The 22904-nt window shown below is 56.2% G+C and overlaps 1 protein-coding gene across 2 annotated transcripts in view; it reads right to left on the bottom strand.

Annotated features, from left to right (window-relative positions):
• EML1 (EMAP like 1) overlaps positions 1-22655 on the bottom strand; it is a 186124-nt gene extending 163469 nt beyond the window's left edge. The window contains exon 1 of one of the 2 annotated variants that reach the window (XM_026012562.2): positions 22473-22655. In XM_026012562.2, coding sequence (XP_025868347.1) covers positions 22473-22500 — 28 coding nt within the window. In that variant the 5' untranslated portion in view covers positions 22501-22655. The remainder of the gene's footprint in view (positions 1-22472) is intronic. The other variant, XM_072762293.1, reaches the window with a different exon arrangement.
• Positions 22656-22904: the final 249 nt, after the last annotated feature.

Raw genomic sequence — 22904 nt, 5'->3', positions numbered from 1 at the left:
AGACCTACCGCCGGCCAAGCCAGGGGTCTACCAAGAACCTTCCGTGCATATTTCACCAAGCGTGCTTGCTCCTGTGGCCACGCACGGTCCATCCTGCTTCTCCTGCTCTATACCTGGACTGGAACGCTGGTGGTGGCCTCTCTCCTTCTCTGCTAGGTCAGCCACCTCCCATTTCCTTCCTCTGTTTCCTTCGGGCAGCACCTCTGGGGTCCCCTCCAGGGAGCCTGCCCTGACCCTCCAAGGCCCTCTTTACCCTCTGTTTGCTCTGCGGGGCTCTGGCCTTTGAAAACATGGATGCTTGGCATCAGCAGCACCTGGGGGCTTGTTAGAAATGCAAATTATCCACCCAGTGAATCAGAATCTCTGGGCTCAGGCATCTGAGCTTTAACAAATTCTGCAGGTGAAGTGAAACGCACCCCCTTCCTTTCTCTCCTCCTCCTCTCACCCCAGGACTCTTAACCAACAGCTGCCCAATGAGTTTGCACCAAGGGCCTCACTGGCCCTTGGCCTGGGGCCGACTGAGGCGCTGATCCCATGCAGAACCCCCTGAGGGATGCTGATCCACCTTGTTTGGCCTCTTCCCTGCCCTACTTCCCTCCCCCACTCTGCTCCGGGGCACCCACATTACATGCAGGGCAACAGCTCGTTCACGCTTGTACCACGGAACTGGCCGCGTAGTAGGTGTCTGCCACTGTATGTGTTAACCTCTATGGCTTAACACTGATTAATGCATTTTTTTCAAGATTTTATTTATTTATTTATTTATTCATGAGAAACACAGAGAGGAGAGAGAGAGAGGCAGAGACACAGGCTGAGGGAGAAACAGGCTCCATGCAGGGAACCTGACATGGGACCGGATCCCGGGTCTCTAGGATCACGCCCTGGGCTGAAGGCGGTGCTAAACCGCTGAACCACCTGGCTGCCCTGATCAATGCATTTTGAGAAGTATTCTTTTTTTTTTTTTTTTTTTTAATACTTTTTTTTAAATTTTTTATTTATTTATGATAGTCACAGAGAGAGAGAGAGACAGAGAGACGCAGAGACATAGGCAGAGGGAGAAGCAGGCTCCATGCACCGGGAGCCCGACGTGGGACTCGATCCCGGGTCTCCAGGATCGCGCCCTGGGCCAAAGGCAGGCGCCAAACCACTGCGCCACCCAGGGATCCCCGAGAAGTATTCTTATCCCCCCCAAAGGCATCAGTGCTTTCCACCAAGGGAGCCCCAGTGGGGCTGTCGACAGCGTGGCTCCTTACTCTCCACACAGACACCCTGCCAGGCTTAGTGGGTGTCGTGGGGAATTTCATGTGTTCACTTGGCTGGACTAAGGGACGCCCAGACCACTGGTGAAACGTTATTTCTGGGTGTGTCTGAGGGTGTCTCAGAAAGTGCGTTTGAATCTGCAGCCTGAATAAAGAAGCTCGCCCTCAGGGACCCCCGGGTGGCTCAGGGGTTGAGCATCTGCCTTTGGCCCAGGGTGTGATCCCGGGGTCCCGGCATCGAGTCCCACATCGGGCTCCCCACAGGGAGCCTGCTTCTCCCTCTGCCTGTGTCTCTGCCTCCCTCTCTGTGTCTCTCATGAATAAATAAATAAAATCTTTTAAAAAAGAAAAGAAGCTCGCCTTTACCCCTGCGGGTGGGCACCATCCAGTCCACTACGGAAGTCCCGAATAGAACGAACAGGTAGGGGAAGGGCGATTTTGCTCTTTGAGCTGGGACGTCACCTCCTGCCCTGGGGATCCCTACACTCTTGATTCTGGGGGCTTTGGGACACAGACTGGAACTTACATCTCCTGCAACGTATTGGCTCCCAGATTCTCAGGCCTTTGGACTGGGATTGAATCATACCACAGGCTTTCCTGAGCCTCAGGCTTGGAGATGGCTGATGGTGGGACGGCTCGGCCCCCGTAACCAGGTGCAACCAATTCCCATAACAAACCTCTTAAAGGCCCCTGTGTGTACCCCACTGCTTCTGTTTCTCTGGAGAGCTCTGAGTATACAGTGGGCTCTTCTGCTCTGCCCTGCTGCTGTCTCTGCCCAGGCACAATGAAAAGCCAGCCCGGCCCTCCTCTGACCCCACATCGGTGTGCATTTGGGTGGTGGAGACCGTTCATTAGGCAGAATGTGCCTCTCAGGCTGCCACCTGCTGCAGCCCTTTCTCCTGGAAAGCAAGAACCAGCCCGTACCCAGGTGCGTTTAGATACGGATCGCAGCAGTGTCTTTGCCAAAGGACGACACCGATGCGTATCTCAGGGTTGTCATCCACAGAGATAGGGCAACAAAGGAGCTGTGGCTTCCTTTGCTGCACCCCCCATCCCCTGGGAGGTCCCACCCCACAGGAGGGCTGGTGGCAGCGTGTGGCCTGGGCTGGATCTCGCCCCGGCTATCCCACAGTGCAAGGCTCAGGCTCGTCTTCGCTCCTCAGAGCCTGGCTTCCCAGTGGGTAGAGCGGGGACAGCACTGCTCCCCTGCACAGGGTCTCACACGAGACCGGGTCCAGAGCGCAGAGGGGCAACTGCCAATTCCCTTGTCGCGCCGTCTAGCCTGGACACACAGGGGCAACAACCCAGGCTTTGTGCTCCTCTGGGGAAAAGGCAGCAGGAACCAGTGAGGTTTTCTGAACAAGGGCCTGACACCAGGAGCTTAGCTTGGGTCCAGTGGGGAGGGGCGGCTCCAAGTGGGGAAGACCACCTTAACCCCAGGGGTGGCCAGGGGAGCACGAGGGACAGTGAGGGCTGAATTCTGGCCCCAGCTCTTACTGTCCATGTGACCTGGGCCAGGCCAGTGACCTCTCTTTATTGTCTGTGAAATTGCAGAAAAAGTGAGAGGGAGAAAGGGAGGGGGAAGGGGAAGGGATAAAGAAAAGGATGGGAGGAGGAGGGGGAAGGCCAGCTCTGGAGCTCACACTGCAAATCACTGGCCCACCTGGGATTCACGCCTGTCTCCGACGCCCCAACTCTTGCACCCTGGCCTCCGGACCCTGCTGCAAGCCCTCTCCTCCTGAGGAAGCATTCAAGGCCCTTGGCTGGCCTGCAGTAGTAGCAAGAAGCCAAGTGCAGCCCTGAGACCCAAACCCTGCTTTCCAGGGAGGGCCTCCACGGGTCAGGGACCTCCGTAGCCAAAGCCTCCCCCTGGCCCTGGCCTGGCCCAGCAGAGCAGGTGTGGTGATGGGCAAGAAGGGCCACTGCCCTGATCCTGAGCAGCCGGCCCACATCACTCCCCATGCTCTTTTTTTTTTTTTTAAAGGTTTTATTTAGGGATGCCTGGGTGGCTCAGGGGTTGAGCATCGACCTTCGGATCAGGGCGTGATCCCAGGATCCAGGATCCAGTCCCACATGGGGCTCCCTGCGAGGAGCCTGCTTCTCCCTCTGCCTATGTCTCTGCCTCTCTCTCTTTGTGTCTCTCATGAATAAATAAATCTTTAAAAAAATAAAATAAAAAAATAAAGGTTTTATTTAGTGGGTGCCTGAGTGGCTCAGTTGGTTGTGTCCGTCTTTGGATCAGGTCATGATCCTGGGGTCCTGCGTTGGATTCCCTGCTTCTCCCTCTGTCTCTGCCCCGCCACCCTGTTCGTGCTCTTTCTCGAGCACACACACTCCCTGTCAAATAAATAAATAAAATATTTTTAAAATAAATATTATTTATTTATTTACTTACTTACTTACTTATTTGAGAGAGACAGAGAGAGGGCAAGCAGGTGGGGAGGGAGCAGAGGGAGAGACATAAGCAGACTCCACACTAAGCACAGAGGCCAACGCAGGGCTCCATGTCACCACCCTGAGATCACGACCTGAGCCAAAATCAAGAGATGCTCAACCCACGGAGCCACCCCAGCGCCCCTCCCACGCTCGGTGTTATTCTGTGCTGCGGCTCAGAGAGGTTAAGGAATGTGAACTGTAAAAGCTCAAATCAATCAAAACATCTGTACAGCTTAGTGGAGCATCCAGAGGACAACCCCAGTCATGAGAACTCTTAACGCCAACGATAGCCAAGTTCACTGGGCCCTTGGGGGAGGCCAGACACCTGCCCGTGTCTGAGCTCAGTTACTCCCGGGGTCTGGGGAACATGCCCGCGTGTGCTCCTGTGTCTCGGCCTCCCTCCTCTCTGAGATCCAGCCTGCTCTGTGTCCCTCTTTCCTTCTTCTTGCTGAGCGCCGCTTTACTGTGTGAATGTGCTGATCAATTTATTGATTTTAGTGTTGACAGACACGTAGGCAGTTTCCAGTTTAAGGTTTCATGAATGTGCTGCTGTGAACATTCTTGTCTTTTAGCAAATATGTGTATTTATGTCTACTGGGGACATCACTAGGAGTAGTATGTGTGCGCGTGCATGTGTGCACACACATGTGTCCTACACACACACGTGTCCTACACACACACACACATACAAATATGTCACACAGACATGCCAACAGTATAATTCTGCTTTAGTAGGTAATCACAGTTTTCCAAAATGCTTTCAACAATTTACAGTCCACCAGCAACGTGTGTGAATTCCAGTTGCTGAACTCTCGCCCAGCCTTCGTATTTGCAGGTACATAATGTCTAAACCAAGCAAAGCTAAGCTACTGTCGGGGTTTCAGGCAGCAATTTGCTTATGCGTTTGTGCCCAGAGGATGTGTCAGGGGCACTTCAGGTGCCATAACCGTTCTGTCTCTTGATCAGGGTACTGGTCACACAGGTGTGTGTTCACTTTGTGAAAAGTCACCAGGTGGTGCACTTGCAACTTGCTCACTTTGCTGTATGCAACACTCGATGTCGATTAAAAAAATAATAAATACACTGGGACGCCTGGGTGCCTCAGCCTTTGGCCTAGGGCATGATCCTGGGGTCCCGGGATCGAGTCCTGCATCGGGCTCCCTGTGTGGAGCCTGCTTCTCCCTCTGCCTGTGTCTCTGCCTCTCTCTGTGTGTCTCTCATGAATAAATAAATAAAATCTTTTTAAAAAATAAATAAACACACTTAAAAACAATACAGGGGGCCACCTGGGTGGATCAGTGGTTAAGCATCTGCCTCTGGCTCAGGGCATAATCCGGGGGTCCTGAGTCCCACATCAGGCTCCCTGCATGGAGCCTGCTTCTCCCTCTGCCTGTGTCTCTGCCTCTCTCTCTCAATTTTTTGTCTCTCATGAATAAAAAAATAAAATCTTAAAAAAACAATCCAGGGGCACAGGTGCTGTGACTGTCCCACTGGTATGGATGAAGATGCTGAAGGTCCAGGTCACGGCCCAGTGGTGGGGTCCATTTCCTGGCCCATCCCCACATCTGTTCAGCCACTGAGTTGGTTCAGCCTCCAACGTGTTGCTCTCACGGGCCCCTGGTTTCTGTTGGTGCCAAGGCCTCAGGCTGGATGGCTCCCTGCTTACCTGTGGCTCCCCCAGGTGGGGTGTTGGTTCTTCTGTGGCCCTTGGGCAGCGTCTGAATCCACCCCCCCCCCGCCCTCCCACTCTGTACTTGGCTGAAGACAAGCACTGAGTGAGACAGTGTGCTCAGCCTAAACTGGGATCCATGATGCCAACGTGGGGATCATCTGGCCCCAAGATAGTTGTTCACTTGGTGGGAACAAGACTGACATTGGCAGCTGTCAGCACACGTTTGGGAGAGGAGCGGGTTCTGATCCTGTCCTCAAGGCTCTTCCAGTGAGGCTGGGGAGAAAAGCGTGTTTCCTGCCATAGGAGGCTAGCTGTGTGGAGGAGGGGCCGGTGGGTAGCTGCCCTCCACCAGCAACATGACAGAAGAATTAAATTAATAGAAGGTGGAAAGTCATTTCCTTTGAACAGTGACTTTTAAAAACCCTGCATAGTAACACCCAATGTAAGGGAATTGTCTCGTGCGTTACATTCTGCGGTCATTAAAGGCAGTAATTCCGGAGATGACACGGCAACGTGAGAAACACTTATGACATAAGGTGAGCACAAAGGATGGGAGACGCCCTCCTATGGGTGGCTTTTAGGGGCAGTTCTGCTGAGCAGCAGGCGGGCAGGGGGAAGGAAGCCCCGCACTGTCACGCTGCGTTTCCAAGCGAGGGGACTGGACTGCAGGTGATTTTTTGTCTTCCATGTCACTAAATTTCCATAGAGATTTTGTTTCTTATACATATTTGGAAGTTTACTTTTTAAAAAAATGGAATGGTTTAAGCCCAGGCTCATAGCTCTTGATCCATGAGTGTTCACAGGGCTCAGGGAGCAGCTTCCTCTGGCCCTGCTATAGGGGAGAATGAGGAGGGCCCTTGGGGTGCTCCCCCAGAGCTGCTGGGTGGGAGACTGTGCTAGGTGAGCCTGCTCCAAACCCGCAGTACCACCTCCCAGCCACTCCCAGGACAGGCCTTCCCCGCTCCGACTGAGGCCTGGACCATGACCAGGAAGGATGGGATGCAAGGAAGGATCTCAAGTGCCCACACGTGAAGGCTGTGGATAGCAGAAAAGGAGCTGACAAGGGCAGCCCTGGTGGCTCAGCGGTTTAGCGCCGCCTTCAGCCCAAGGCATGATCCTGAGGACCCGGGATCGAGTCCCACGTCAGGCTCCTGTATGGAGCCTGCTTCTCCCTCTGCCTGTGTCTCTGCCTCTCTCTCTCTCTCTCTCTCTCTCTCTGTGCGTTTCTCATGAATAAATAAAAATCTTAAAAAAAAAAAAAAAGAAAAGAAAAGGAGCTGACAGTCACAGAAGGATGTAGACAGAGAAACAAGACCACCTCGTATAGGGCTGCCCTCAAGAGTGGCTGAAGTATGACCTGCAAGACACAGCAGAACTGCCTGGAAGCCTCAGAGAATGTGGGCACATGTGGCAGCAGCTGGGCAAGAGGAGGGACGGACACAGGGGAGAGGTGACCTCCATCCAGCCAAGCAGACCATGCAGAGTTCACCTTGAACCCTGACGGCCAATGTGCCCACTGCGTGCACTGCAGTGCATCTGGGAGGCCGCAGGTGGGCCTGGGAAGGGCAGGTGCCTGTGCCCCAGACACCTGCTACTACCTGGGTCCTACCCTGACTCTTGGCCCAGTGCTTATCGCATGATGCTAGGGTCACATGGACCTGAGCACGCTCCCATTTGGAGGAATATGAGCCCTTTAAATCTAAACAGCATGTAAAGCACACCCCCGGGAGTCAGCTTTTCAGCCGCTGGGCCTCTGCAAGGTCAGACTCTCAAGAGCTATAAGAGCTACGTGCCTGAAGCAAGTCGCCCGGGTGAGTGCACGCCTGCTCTGACCCCTCCGGCCGCCAGCATTGCCATCAGAGAAGCAACAGGCAAGTAAACTCCAGAATCTTAGAAAACCAGAGTGCCATGTTTTAATGGAGCCAGAAGGGCGCCCCCCAATTTCACTGTCACGGGGAGGGGGGGCAGGCAGTATATGAGCTTTACAAGGAGCGCTTGGGAGCAAGCCTTGTCAGGACTAAGCACCCCCGGCCCTCTTTGGCCTCCCCGGGAAGCCTCCCTACCAAATGCATAATTTATGAGGCTAGGCCGATGCATATTCATGAGCTCATCCCTTCCAAGGCCAATTGCTGTCTCTGAAAAATCCTCCCGTAATAAATTATTGCACGGGAAGTCAGGGCTGGGCCCAAGGCAGGCCTCGGTCCTCAAAATTACTACAATCTCTAAAACTTGCTTTGAAGAAAATGCTCCCAACTGTGCCTACCTCGGGTCAAATGTAGGGGAGATGCAAAGAATGAAGCCCCTAGGGACACCTGGGTGGTGCCCCCTGCTTGTGCTCTCTCTTCCTGTGTCAAATAAATAAATAAAATCTTTAAGAAGAAAAAAAAAGAATGAAGCCTCTACTGTTGGAACCCCTGAACCCCAAGGCCGCACAAATAGGGACATGCCAGGTAGCATTTCAGGGGAACTGAGGCCAGTCTCCCCTCTCCTTGGAAAGAACAACCCTGTGTGCATGGTGGGTAGAACTCTGAAATAAGCCCTCCTAAGCCTCTGTTCACATAACAGCAAGAGCCAGAGTCCGCCTGGCTGGTTCTTACCCTTTCTGGATCCCAGTCTTCCCCATCTGTGGACTGGGAGACTGGTCCCTCCTGGCATCCACTCTGAGAGGGTCTTTTCACAGATAAGTACCTCTAAGACCAGAGCTAATTTGCCCATCAACGCCTTGGCTGGTGCCAGGGTATGAGTGGAGGTGTTTTCTCCTCCTTCGTGGTCCAGAAGAGAACGTGCATCTTAGAATCAGCGGGATCCTAGGCTCTGATGAGCACAGGCACACTTGCTTTGTCCCATGGCACTTCAGGGATACCCCGCTATTTACACATTGAAGATTTGTGGCCGTCCCGTGTCAGGCAAGTCTCCTGATCCTATTTTTCCAACCGCATTTGCTCACTTTGTGCTCTACGTCCCAGTTTGATAATTCTCCCAGTATTTCACTATTCTTCTCACTATCCTTATATTTGTTATGGGGACCTGCGCTCCTTGATCGCCACTCACTGAAAGCTCAGCGTGGTTAGCATTTTTTAGAAATAAAGTATTTTTTGATTAAGGTACGTATATTGTTGTCTCAGACATTATGCTATTGCACACTTCAGAGATAACTTATCTATGCGCTGCCGACCAAAAAACCCATTTGTCCCGGTTTATCATGATAGTCACCGTATCGCAGTGGTCTGGAATCGAACCCGCAACATCTGCAAGGCGGGTCTACACAGCACTAAGCTCCGGCTTCCAAAGCCCCTCCACCCCACCCCCAGTGCTTGCAGAGGTGCAGAGATAAAGGGCATCTCACTGAGCACACGGGCTGACTCCTAGCAGGTGCTCAATGAACATGAACATGAGTCCTCCCTTTCCACTCCTGGAAAGCAAGGACAGGCCCATTCATCCTAATTTGTGTCTGGTAGAGAAATCTGTTCACAAAATTCCTGAAGTCCGCATGTTATTCGGTGGGCTTTGTGGCATTTGAAGCGTTAAGTAAGTGCCAGTTTAATTTAGATGTGGGGTGGGAGTGAGAGGGAGCTTAAGAAGTTTTCCCAAACTAGTCACAACCCAATTAAAATGTTACTCATGAAACCCAAGACAGTGATTCAGTTAATACTCCATCTGGCATTTCTTGCTTACAAGCAACTCACATATGACTCAACTTTGATTCTGCTTTATTAAACATTAACCAGCACACTTCCTTACCCCAATAAAAAACCATCTTGAAAGCCTCACCGCACACGAGCGTGTGTGCCCGTGAGCGTGCATGGGTGCCCGTGCGTGCACACGGGCATGGGCAAGCTCCTGCCCAAGCACCCCAGGGTGTGTGTAGGGCTAGTCTTGTTGCTGTGTGACCTGTGCTGTCACACAGGGCCCCAGGCTTGGTTTAATGTTTTGCTGTCACCACCTTGAGATCCTCGATAATTCTCGAACAGCGGCCTGTGTGTTTATTTCACACGGGGCTCTGCAAATTGTGCGGGGCGTCTGGGTCGGTGTGTGTGTGTGTGTGTGTGCACATCTAGCCCACGAGTCCCTGTGAGCATGGCCGTGAGCCGTACAGATGCGGGGCAGGTGCCCGTGTGAGGACGGGACGGGGGGTACTGGAGAGAGTAAACGTGGGGAGATGGCGGAGAATCTCATGGATGTGCCAAGGAGGTCCTGAGACCGAGGCCCTTGAGCCACACAGGAAGCCCCGAGATGCAGATTCCAGGGGCCTGGGTGGGGCTCAGGAATGCATTGCTCCGGGCAGCACCCTCCCACCCCATGTGGCTGTAATGACACCAAAGTTTGAGAACCCCAGGCTGGAGGTTTGGGGCACTGAAAAGTGAGGCCTGTGATTCTTTAGATTCTTTAAGGAGAGGTTTAGAACATCACTGAGCTCAAGTCATCTCACCACCCACCCTATTATCTCAAGTTGAGGTTCTTAAAGGAACAGAAGCCTGCCAGGAACACCAGGAATGGATGGGTACCAAGGCTGCTAACCTCAGGGAACCCCGGGCCAGAGGCCTCCCTTGGCTGCCTGGGCCCCGAGCCAGGCAGTGACTCATGCTGGAGCAGGCCGGGGTGGCCTTGATGCCCCCCCACCTCTCTGCAGCAGCAGGGCAGGGCCAGGGCAGCTACTCTTGTGACTTCTCCAATTCATCAGCGGGGGGCCACCCCATGGATCCTGCTCCTTGGCCCCCCGCCCCTGCTCGTGTTCCTGGCCTGACATCCCACACTGAGACCCACCCTGAATCAGAAGTGATTGGTGGTGATCAGCAATCCACCCTCCCCCACCCCCGTATCGTCGGGAGGGGCACCTCCAGCAGCACGAGCAAGGGTCCTCACTGCACGCCAGGGGGCCCAGCAGGTGCTGACCCTTGGATCTCTGGCACCCGGTGACCTCACCCAGGATAATTCTGTTCCCAAGCTCCATTTCACTGAAAGGTGTCCCAGGGTCAAGATGCTCTCCCATCGCTGAGTACAATGACGGGGACAGAGGCCTCTACTTGCCAGCTGGTGACTGGGGGCGGGTCACTTGAGCTCTCTGAGTTTCGGTTTCATCGTCTATGAAATAGCCCATCCCTCTGCTAACTCTTGGCTGGCGCTTGGCTCCTGCCCCCTGCCTTCCTCAGGCACACCTCCTCCAGGCAGACCCTCTTGACCAAGAAAAGGGGTGGTGGGGATTGAGCCACCAATCAGCAGTAGTGCAAATTAGAATTGGAGTCCTGCAAGCTTTGGGGACCAGGAAAAGCCCCCTGTTTCCCAGGAAGGGAAGTGGCCCCACCCTGAGTGTTTTTTTCTGTAGCTGCCGCTGTGGGCCACCCCCTGTGCGCCAGGCACCCGGGAGCCTCTCTGCTGGAGCCCTTGAAACCATCACAAGAGGTAGGCAGGGATGGCATAGACAAGGGGATGAGGGCTCAGAGAGGTTGGGGGTCTTGCCCCAGGACACACAGCTTGTGTAACCTGAGATTAAAACCCGGGGCCTTCACAGAGACCCTGATGCAGGGACGTCGCCCCTCCGAGCAGTGCCAGCCCAGCCTCAAGGCCCTCTGGAGCCCAGGATCCCTGTGCCCTTTGAGGCTGCGTATCCCCATGGTTCCTCCCTCGGCCTCCCGACACAGCGCGGTGGCAGGGAGCCCAGCGCCAGCCCTTCTATTATTCACGCCTCCCTTCGGCCGCCAGCAGGGACCTGGCCCAGAGGCCCCAGCGTTGCCAGGAAAGATAAGGCGCCAACACCTGACTCGTCCGCTTCTGAGCTCCATCTCGATTTTCCAAAAGAACACAAAGGCCTGTTGTTCCTGGCCCTGGGCCGGAAGTCGGCCCTCCTTCTCATGAAAGGCAGATAAGCCATTAGCAGGATTAAGCCCGGTTAGATGCTTTTAAAAAGACAGGTTAGATTTACAGCTTTTCCTCGTGACCACCTGTCCCCCCCGTAACACTGCATGTGTGTGAGGGGCGGGCGCCTGCCATCTGCAGGCCTGGTGGGGGAGGTAGGGGGGAGGCATCGGGTCCCGCGTGGGCTCGGCGCAGCACTTCCCGGCCTAAGAGGTGGGGAAACTGAGGCTTGCTCAGACCACTTAGCTGCTGGACGGCTTTGCCCGTGCTCCCTGTCCCGTGCAGGATCCAAGTGGACTCGCTCGTCCTCACAACAAGCCTTGAAACACGTGAATGCGTGTGTGCAAACCCTGCCCACCCACACCTGAACCTGTAACTTTACAGTTGGGACAAGCAGAAATCGAAAACAAGAGGGACCTAGGCCACCAAAGGGAGGCCCGGGAGGTCGGCCTCAGCCCCTGCGCCTCATCCTTCCCCTTCTCCTCTGGCACAGGGAGCCTCCCACCCTGGGCAGGCCAGGCCTCGACTTGAAGCCTCACCCAGAGGACTAAGGTGATGTCACAAGGAGGGACATGGTGGTGTCTTGTGTCCCCCATCTCCAGGGCTGAGGCTTCGGAAATCACCAACAGTAGCCCCTCCCCCACTTGCCACATCAGGAAACTGAGGCCCAGAGAGGGAAGGGATGCGTGTGATGAGCCACACCCTCTGAGCCCCGTAAAGTGGGAGTGATGGTCACCCCTGGCAGTGGGGCCATGGGGGAGAGAGAACAGGGTGCACAGGGCCTTAGACGGGTCTCGACCCTAGCGTCTCCTTCGTAAAGGCTGCAGGAGGGACAGCAGCTAGCAGCGTTAGAGGAGTAGCAAAGCTGTTCGTTGAGCACCTACTATGTGCCAGGGGCTGGACATAGGCTCAGATGTGGATGCCGCCCTCACAACGGTCACCACCTGATGAGGGGTCCCTGGCACGGAAGGAGAGGCTGGGAGGGAAGCAGGGCTTTGCTAGGAATGAGGGGGTGTTCCAGGCGGAGGGACCAAAAGGCAAGAAGTGGCCCAGAAAGTGCAAGGTTCTAGCTCCTGGCTACACTTGGGGTGTCAGGGGTAGGGGGGCTGGGGGCCACCCCAGAGAGGTGGCGTGTGCCGGGCTGAGTGCGTAGAATTAGCTCCAGTGGAGAGAAATCTTCGAGAAGTCCCACCAGCTGAAATGTCAGGGACCCTGGGCCGCAGGGCTGAGAGGACAGGTGCCCCGTGGGAAAGGCAGGCGATGGGAGCGCTGCCGGGGGGAGGAGGTGACAACCCCGTCTTTGCAGGCAGGGCCCCCTCCACGCGCTGCACTTGCTGAGCCACCTTCCCCGCTTCCCGATCACGGCATGCCAAGGTGAGCCTCGAGTCCCAGACAGGGAAACCGAGGCTCGGCCAGGTGCGGTCATGCCCACACGCGCTGGAGTGAGGCCCACGCCGGGCCGCCTCCCACAGAGGCCTGGCTCTTGCTCAGGCTCCCCTCTCAGCTTCCCAGGGAAGAACTTCCATCATCTGCATGGTTCAGGGTTTATTTTCTTATTCAGACTTCACAATTTTAAAAAACTGCTGTTTTAAAAAGAGTATTTTTTTTCATGTGTATTTTTGAAAGGTAGCAGCTGACTCTTCCTGCACTCGGGCCCCACCGTGCTTCCTCTCCCACCGGCCCTGTTTCCTCTGGGCCATACATCACTTTCTTCACGAGGGGGACGGGAAATGAAGGGGAGACGGTTGCCCTTGGCACTTGGGAAGCTGCGGTCCAGCAGCCAAAGACGGTTCAGGAGGGAGAGAGCAGAGCAGGGCTCGGAGGCCAGGAAGATGTGGGCTCTCGCTTGGACACAACACTCTTCCCTTGGGGGGATCTGAGCCCCTCGGGCTGCTTCCCGGGGTCCCCAGCCAGCACCCCAGGAGGCCACAAAGTTCTCGGGGACCCTGTGATGGTGCCTGCGGTTGGCTGAAGACACCAAGCTCTACTCACTAAGTCCTCTGGATGTTACCATGTATGGGGAAGGGGTCTTTGCAGATGTAATTAAATTAAGGATCCCGAGGTGGGGGGTAGGGGGGTGTCACCACCAGAGAACTCTTGGAGGGAAGCAGACAGAGATCTAATCCCAGAAGGAGAACCATGTGGCCACGGATGCAGGGCCAGAGGGATACGGGCCCAAGTCATGGAGCATCACCAGAAGCAGGAAGAGGCCGGGGACGGATCCTCCCCCAGCGAGAGCAAGGCCGTGCTGACACCTGGACTTCGGCCCAGTGAGTCTGATTTCAGACTTTGGGCCTCCTGAACTGTGAGAAAATTAATTTCTGTTGTTTCAGGCCACCAAGTTTGAGGCCATTGGTTATAGCGGCCCCAGGAAGCAAACGTGGTGCCTCAGCCAGACTGGGCAGGAGTGGGAGGGCTCAGGGGACACAGCCAGGCCCCTGGGGTGGACGCCACCAGGCTCACCGGGGCCGGGCACCAAGCCGTCCTCCTGTCTCACCCTGTGTCGTGCAGTCTGCACCCCTGCGCCCCCTCGGGGTGGCGCCAGGCGGTGGTCCCAGGTGACCCCTGCAGAAGCAGAGGCAACCAGAAAGGCGTGCTCTCTGCCCCCACTGGGCGGACGCTCGAGTGCACAATGAACAAAATAAAGCTACACTCTGCCTGAAGCCGTGTTCTGCTTCCCTCCTGCCTTCACTGCTTCCCCTCTCCCCCCGGAGAGCCCCTCCCACTGAGGCGCGTGCACAGACCCGAACCCCCTCTCCTATCTATAGAATCCCCCCACCTGCCCTTGACCACCTGCACTCCTCCATTCGTGCGTGGCAGCCATCCTATAAGGTACCATCAGCCTCACTTTCCACACGAGCAAACAAAGGCCCAGAGACATTCTGTGGCTTGCAAAGGTCACACAGCACCGGGCAGCAGAGCTCAAATGCCAATGCCGATCTCACTGATTCCCCAGCCACACTCCCGTCCCCTGTTTCTCACCTGCTGCCCCAGTGGCTATGGGCCCAGTGGCAGGTCAAGAGCCTGGCGCTCCTGCCCACGGCAGCGTCCACACCCAGCCCCAGAGCCTGGCGTCCCCATGGCGTATGGCCCATCTTTCCCAGATTATAGACCCAACGGAACATCCAGGGCCGTCAGGGTGAACTCTCTCTGCATTTCTCCCACTGGGCTCCAGAAAAGAGCATGAATTGTTCCCTCTGGGGCAGCCTAATGAGCCTGCTATCTGGAGGTGGATTTGTTTTCCACTCGTGATGAGGTGATTGTGTTTTTTGTCACCTCCCACCCAGCTCCCGGCTCAGGTTACCGCGACACAATCGGCCTGGCCATCAGCACCTCCGCCAGGCCCCAGGCTCCTGCCCAAGCTCACGGGAGGATGCTCCTGGCCTATTTCCAGAGCTCTCCATTGACGGACAGAAGCTTGCAAGTCCAGGAAGGGCAATGTGACCAGCCTCGGGAGGAGTCAAGGGGAGGAGGCCAAATAACTGATGATCAGAAACTTGCAGGTGTCCCTCACCGGAAACCCGAATGGCGGGCCAGGCTTATCTCCACTGAGCGTGTGGCCTGGACACCTGCCTCTCTACTGGGTGGTGCACACGCCGCCAGCCCGCTTGGCCTGCCCGGCCCAGCAGCTAGGGAGAGATCACCTAGGGCGAGGCCACAGTCAGTCCGCACCTTCTCTCATGAGGTTTGTCCCTTTTCTAAATAGATTTGGGACATGCAGAAACCTCCAGCTTTCTCCGCATCCCTCCCTCGCCTTCAGGAGAGGGAACGTAAGTCCAGACCGCAGCTTCGAGCAGGAAACATTCGCTGGGCAGCTGCTCTGTGCCAGGACCCTAGAATTACCTCCCTGAATCGTCCCCGCAGCCTGTGAGGCGGGCACTTCCCTGTCCCCACTTTACAGATGAGGACATTGAGGCTTACATTCTCAGAGCCAAGGGGCCAATGCTAATGAGCACACAGAAAACACACTCGACACCACCCGTCGCTGGGGAAGGGCAAATCAAAACCACCGTGAGATACCTTCATACCCACTAGGATGGCTGGAATCAAAAAGGTCACCGCCTGCGTTGGTGAGGACGCGGAGAAGGGGGATCCCTCGCGCTCCCCTGGGGGGGGGGACACCGGCTGCCGCTGTGGAAACAGGTACGGAGTACGGAGGTCCTCCGAAAGTCCAACACGGAGCCACCCTCCGATCCAGCAGTCCCACATGGAGGTGTACGCCCAAGAGACATGAAGGCATCCGTTCCCACAAAAAGTTGTGCGCTCGTGTCCGCGGCAGGATAGACCTACTAGCCCAAAAGTGGAAGCAACCTGAACACCCATCTCCTGGTGACCGGATAAATAACATGTGGCCTCTCCCCACGATGGGTTAGTATTTGGCCGCAGCAGGAATAAAGTAGGGATGCAGATCACACGTGTTGGAGCCCGAAAATGTTCTGCGAAGCAAAAGAAGCCCGCGGCCTGTACAATTCTGTGAAAATGTGAAAATGTGAAATGTCCACAGCGGGCGAATCCGTAGAGACAGCGAGAGACGAGGCTGCCGGGACCTGGGAGTGACTGCAAATGGGTGGGGGTTTCCCTACGAGGTGATTGAAATGTTCTCCAAGGGACCTTGAGGGGGTGGCTGCACAGCTCTGGGAACAGACTAAGACCCACTGCAGTGTACGCTTGGGGCAGGTGCGTTGAGTTACATTTCAATCAGCCACGTCCAAAAACCAGAACCTGAGCATCACTGGGGACTCAAAGGGACCCGTATGCACCTTTCCTGGCCAGCTGCCTCCAGGTGCCTCCCCAGGCCGAGGCCCCAGCTCTTCCCCCCACCCCCGTGGGGAAGACAGGACGTGCCCTGTACGCGTTGCCAAATCCTGGGGTTCACTGAGACCACAGGCCCCTCCAGAAAGGAGCGGCAGGAAGAGTATTTTCTGCAACTGCACCAGTGCTTTGACATGTTTTTCCATCCCAAATAAATCAGGCGGGAACCCTGGAAGACGTGTTTAAACTAGGTAGAGAGTTCTCTAAACAGTCTGGGGCTTAGAGGTTGAGACGTGAGGCCCAGGCTCCCTCCCCAGGCAGGGAGGCCTAGGATCCCAACCCCAATTCCAGCTTAATTTCTAGCCATTCAGCTGACGTCATCGACCCTTACGGAAAGGCTTAGAGACAACTCCTAGTCTTTGCAAACATTATTTTTAAACCAGGTCTTATCTCATTATACAAAATGGGGTTCACGGCCACGGCCCTCCGGTTAAGCTCGTTTGGTTAGACCCCGGTACAAATCAAACTGAGGACACAGCCTTTACGTGGTGGTGTCGTGGGATCAAGGAAATAGTGTCGGCCTCAGAGAGCTGGAGCAGAGACTCCCAGTGGATGTCTACAATCATTTCCTTCTACGCTCAGACCCTATTTCTTTGTCCGTGGACTGTGTTGATTGAACCGGCTCAGGAGCTATCCAGCCCAGCACCCTCTTCAGTGCGTTAGCGAATAATAAATCAATAGAGCTTTGCAGCCATTAACAGCTAATGTTTCTCCTGGTCATGCTTTTCCTCGCTGGTGTAGTGACCGAATCTTTCAGAAACTTATGTTTGCGCTTTGAAATGCAAATTCAGATCTGTGGGGAAGAACACATTTTGAGAAATCTTGCCCCTTGCTTTGTGACTTGCATGTTGGAATGATTCATAATCTGCATTTCAGATGCTTATGGACTGCAGCTCAGACGATATGCTTCCAACATTTCATAATTAAAATGGATTACTTTTTTTTTTTTTTAAGTCAATTGGGAACAAAAGTCAACAGGGGCGGAGGGAGGTGCAGAAATGACTGCGCTTCACAAACGGGGCCGTACTCCGCCTTCTGGCCGTTAGGTGTGGCCATGTGACTTGCTCGAGCCAATGCAGTGCCAGCAGTGGCTGCATGGGCCACTTCTGCATGGGGGCATTTAATTGTCAGTGTGATGTCCCTGTCTCTCTGCCAACCCCATAACCTGGGAAGCGTGGGTCCATATGGAAGCATCAGGCTGAGCCACCACGTAGGTAACCCTCCCTGAGAGTTACCCAGATCCGCAAAGGCCTTTGCATGAGCGGGAAATAGACCTTTGTTGCTTTAAGCCATTGAGATTTGTCTTTTTCCAGAACACACTGAGTCCATCCTGAGTGATAAAGTCAGTGAAAAACAAAGGATCTGTTGGGTTGAATGCAAAGATTTGAAATCAGTAGTGGTGGATGACAAAAGGTATCTGTGACTCATCTCCGCCACTTCTCTTTCTTTCTTTCTTTCTTTCTTCTTTTATAAGATTTTATTTATTTAATTAAGGAGCATGCGGGTGAGAGAGAGAAGGAGAGAGAATCTGAAGCAGACTCTACACTGAGCACAGAGCCCAACATGGGGCTCCATCCCACAACCTCAAGATCATGACCTGAGCTGAAACCAAGAGTGGGATACTTAGCCGATGCTCAGGCTGTGACGGGAGCGGCGCAGAGCAGGGACCCAAGCCCCACTTGATGTTGGAACGCAGGACATGTGTGCAGAGCCATGTGCTCGCCCGTAGGATTCTGAGGGCGGATGCCAACAAATGCCCTTCCTGTGGCCTAAAAGGAAAGGAGGCTTGTCGCGGGTCACACGGCAATGAACCCCACCCTAACATCTCCCCTGACATCTGACATCCTGTGAGCCACACAGGGGTGTCCAGCCTGGCACCCTTCACCAGATGGTTTGGAAGTGGGAACTCCAGGGGGCAGGGTCCCCTAAGAACTGCAGAACCAAGGGGGCTCCCTGGAGGAGGCAAAGCCCCATAGAGGCCAGAGGATGGGCTGGTTCAGGTGGGGCCCTTCTGCCATCAGGAGCAGGTGCCGGCACACCTGTGGTGAGGGTTTTAAGGTTCATTCCTGGGCACCATGGACTGCCACCCATGCCCCCCCCAGACCCAAGGCTCAGAAGGAATGTGAAGGCGTCATTTCACGGAAGCCCCCATGACACTCTCTGGGGTTCTGGTGTCACCTGCACTTAACAGATGAGAAGAGTGAGGGTCAGACAGGAGAGCCTGCCTGCGTCCACAGCGTCCACGGCGGGGGCCGGGCCTGCCTGACTTTGGACACCATCCTCTATCCACCCCCATGTGTTTATACAGACAGACTCTGGGTCTTTGCCAGGCCACCCCCAGTCCCCTGGAGATGAGCATCTGTCCTCTGGACCTCCCTGCCCCCATAGTCAGCAGTTGCTAAGCCCCCTACTCTCCCCATCCCTCCCCTCCCAAGTCAGCCTCACCCTCTCTCCTCAGGACCATCTTGCCAGCCTCCTCCTAGGGCTCTTGGCCTCCAGACGCTCTAATCCCTGCCCCCTATACATGGAAGCAATCCAGGTTAACCCCCACCCCCCGCTAGAGTTCTCACTGGCTCCCTATTGCCCAAAAGGTGAAACCTGAACCCACTTACCTGTCTAGAAAGGGGGAAGCCCTCATCAACAGGACGGGAGCAGCCTAGAGAGATGACAAGGCCCAGAGACCAAGCCTGCCTCTCCTGGGGGAAGAAGTTTCCTCTCCAAGAGTAGGGCCCAAACCATGAAAACGGTTTGCTTTAAGCTCCTTATAGAAACACAGGCCCTGGCCGGCCCTGGCCCTGAGCTCAGCTGGTAAACATGAAGGAGAATGAAACCCAGGCCAGGCCAAGGAGGGAGAAGTAAGTGGGGCTCTCTCTGGGCTCTGGGGATGCCAGGAGGGATTGAGTGAGACATGGGATGGTCCACCCCAGTGTCAGGCCCTCCAGCCTTGGGAAAACCCCCTTATATCCAGGCAAAGAGAGATACTTGGGGAGCCATGTAGGGGGCCTTTGGGGGACCCCACAGAGCGGCTGGCCCTCCCGCCTGCTGGCCCCCCTGTACTCAGAGCAGCTCCAGGAGCCACAGAGCTCTGAGGGAGGTGCTCCAGACAGGGGCAGCCACCAGCACGCCTGTCCACTGCCCACTGTGCAGACGAAGGGAGGCTGCGGTCCAGAGGGGACGCGGTGGTGGTGATAGGAGTCTACACAGGAGGACGAAGAGAGTCACTCTGTTGGCTGAGCACTCCCTCAGGTCAGGGCTATCCATCCTCACCACACCCTCCAAAGACGGCAAACAGGAACCCACCACTGAGGCTCAGAGAGGCTACTCGAGTCACTCAAGGCCACAGAGCCGGGGGTGGGAGCACAGAGATTCGAACCCTGGGCTCTGGCGGACTTGCATTCGTTGCTCGGCTGAGAGTACAACGGCCTATTCTTTGGTGCCTGGAATTGTAAAACTGCTTTGCTGGAAATTTTCCCAAACATGTGGGGAATGACAGCACAGAGGCTGGATTCTCTTCCTGCAGAGTGCTGCCGGGCGGGGAGGGCCAGACGCGAGGTCAGAGGCAGGAAGAGACAATCAACAGACCCAGGATGTGCGGAGCCAGCCCCTTCCGGGCCGCCCCTCTGTCCGGGGGATGCCAGCACTTAGAGACGCTGGCTCCAGACCCAGTGGGGGACATGGGAGGGCCCCATTTCACAGATGAGGGAACGGAGTCTCAGTGGGGAAGTGGCCTGTCCAGGGCTCTGCTTCGCTTAGGGGCCGAGCCAGGCCTCGGATCCAGACAACTGTAAGGGAAGCCCCTTTGCTGGACGGGGTGCGCGGGCTGGCAGTTACTGGTGCAGGCGGGTTCCTGCTATAAATACAGTGTTGACTCCCTGGTAACCTTAGCCTCCAGGCTCCCCTGTCCAGGCACAAGGCCACAAGTCCTGGAGCTGACCGCCTGCCACCGTGCTCCTGCTCTGCACAATGTTCCTGACGCCCTGACAATGTACCACATTTTTTTTTTTTGTACAGGCTCCAAATTATCAGAGACGATGCTGAGCTAGCTGTGTCCGAGATGAGAAGGGCTGTTGTTCAGATGAGAGCCAGAAGGGCCTATGAGACCCCCAGCCCCCACCCTGGGGTGAGCAGGATGGGATTTCCCAGACGGGGCCCTTAGTTTGGGCCTGGGGAGCTGGGTTCGAATCCTGGCTCTACCATGTACCAGCTGGGCCACCTGGGCCTACTTGCCTCTCTGAGCTTCCGTTTCCCCAGCTGTACAGCAAAGTTCATGTATCCCCCTCCAGGGATCAAACGATGTCCCTGAAGTGGCCAGGACAAGACACAACACCTAATTCGTCCCCTTCATTTTCCTCTTTGGCTGCAGCTCACTTACTGGTTGAACAGTAGTAACAGTCACACTTGCTCACAGGAAGCCTGGCGTTCTTTTAAGCAGGTTACACGCTTTTGATCACTTAATCCTCATTGGGACTTGAGGAGCTAGTGTCCTGTTATTGTCTCCACGGAACAGATAAGGAAACTGAGGCACCATGACCTCCAGGAACCCGCCCACAGCCACACAGGTGGTGGCTGGTGGGGTTTGGGGGGCGGCGGAGAACTTTCCCGCTGGAGACCCAGGTCCAGAGATAGCTTTCGGAAAATAGGTAGAAATATTTCACAGCAGCCTCCTGGACCCAATCTCTGCCGTGGGGTTGGAATCCTAGAAAGTCTTGAACTTCAGACGACACCCTCCAGGAGACCACCCCCCCAACAAACACGCATACACCTGCACCCAGGTGTTCCTTGCACTCCTGCCTCCCATGATCCGCAGCAGAGACGAAAACCAGGCCGCGGTATTTGACAGGCGGGAAGCCAAGTCCCGAGCTCGCCCAGGGTGACCTGCCCAGCCAGGGTGGGCAGAGCCACGACCGTGCGTGCCGGTCCCCAGCCCAGCTGACCCTCTCCTAAACAGCGAAGGGGCAGTAAAGGCTGTGTCTCCTCCCAGCCTCCCGGACACACACACACACACACACACACACACACACACGCAGATGCACATGCTCAGCACCCAGTCCATCGCCTCGGCGGGCTAAATATTGTTCTGGCCTTCCTGAAATACCCAGCTCCGTGCGGGTGGTTTTACAAGCTGCTAAAAGCAGGACCATGTCCCTGGTGGAGGGAGAGAGCTATTCCGGGTTCGTGTCAGGTGTGCGCAGAGCCAGCCAGAAAGGGCCTGTCTGTGGCACCCCCGCCCCCCCCATACCGGCTCCTCCGCGGACAATTCTTGGCAGCCTGCACTGCTGACGCCTGGCGGAAGAGGGTGAGGTCAGGCCAGTTTTGTCGGTGTCCCCCTCCCCAACACACACACGCACACACACTCTGTTCCAAATCCGACTTGGCCAGGCCCGGGCGCCAGGACCGTCCATCAGACACCACGCCAGGGGGTGTCACGTTGCCAGCGATCATAAGCACCCCAGGACCCCCAGGACTGCCTGACATGCCCAGGATTCTCCACGGGGCTGCTGGACAGACAAGAAATCCAGGGGACCCCAGATGGGCAGAGGCTTAGGAAAGAAGGCGCCACTGGAGGGGCCAGACAGGGAGGCTCCCGTGCCCCTGGGCTCCTGCCCAGGACCCTCCACCTGCTGCTTCGCGGGGCCATCACTGAGCGTTCACGGCACATCAGGCTGTCACACTTTATCACAATCTGCAATCTGCACAAGCACCTGAGGGGTAGGGACTGTTACCACTGTCCCTTTTTTCACCCGGGGATACTGAGCTTCAGAACAGTTAAGCTGCTTGCCCGAGGTCGATCACCCAATCTAGAAACGAAAGAATTGGGATTCGAACCCGGGCAGCCTGGATTAGGCTGTCTGCAGCCCCTGCCCCACCCACTGCCAGCTCAGAGGGACGTCTTCCCAGAGCTTGCCTTCAACCGGTAGGAGCCAGGGTGGCCTGCCAGTCCCCAGCAAACCCCTTGCCCCGGGGAGGGCAGAGGGTACGTGGGCAGGCCCCGTTATCTGGCCGCCCCTCTGCCTTCGTGCCCCTGGCCGTTTCCACCCTAGAGGACCTGGGGGCTCACGGAGAGGCGGCCTTGTGCGGGCAGAGCCGGGGCTCAACTTCCCAGAGGTCTCAGACGTTTGGGGGAATCAGATGGAAGCCGTAGGCTCCCCCAGGCCCGTGGCACCCCAGGCCCACCGAGGGGCCCAGGCGCAGTCGGGCCCCCTGCGCTGCGGGTCGGCTGCGGGAGGGGTTTGCAGCAGGCACAGCTTCCTGTGTAGCCCCGTCGGGAAGACGGGGGGTGCGGCTGAGCTTCGCTTGGCGAGGCCGGTCCCCCTTCCAGGCATCAGGCTAGGAAGAAGGGGGTCCAGCCCACAGCTGCCTGCAGCCCGGTGCCCTCAGCGACCAGCAGCCTTGGCTCTGCAACCGGAGCCGCGGCGGGTAAATATAGCGCTGCCACTCACCGGCCGAGGGGCCCTCGCCGTCCGACATGGTGCAGGAGATGGGCGGGCAGCCGGCCACCAGCCCGCAGGGCCGCTCCGAGCCGTCAGTGGCCGTCACCCACCTGGTGGGGCTTGGGCTGCGGGCCTGCTCCGCGTCCAGTCCCCAGGCAGCTCCCGCCCCAGCCGGCCGGCGGCCCCCACCGCCCCCCCATGCTGGGCCGGGCAGATAAGAACGTGCTCCAGAGCCAGGAGCCCGCCGGATTGGTGGATAAATCTGGGCACTGCCCTCCCCTGCCCTGGGCCTCTCCCGGGCAGCCTCGGAATGTTGCCTGAGTAACTGCTGCGCCCCAGGGTGCTTGGTCAGTCCCCGGGCCCCCAGCCCCAGCCCTGGAGACCCCAGAATGCCCGAGCCTCTCTCCCTGGGAATGCTTCCACTCAGCCAACGAGGGGCTT

This window comes from Vulpes vulpes, chromosome 6 (assembly GCF_048418805.1).
Source record: "Vulpes vulpes isolate BD-2025 chromosome 6, VulVul3, whole genome shotgun sequence".
Classification (NCBI taxonomy): domain Eukaryota; kingdom Metazoa; phylum Chordata; class Mammalia; order Carnivora; family Canidae; genus Vulpes; species Vulpes vulpes.
This window is presented reverse-complemented; position numbering and strand designations above follow the sequence as displayed.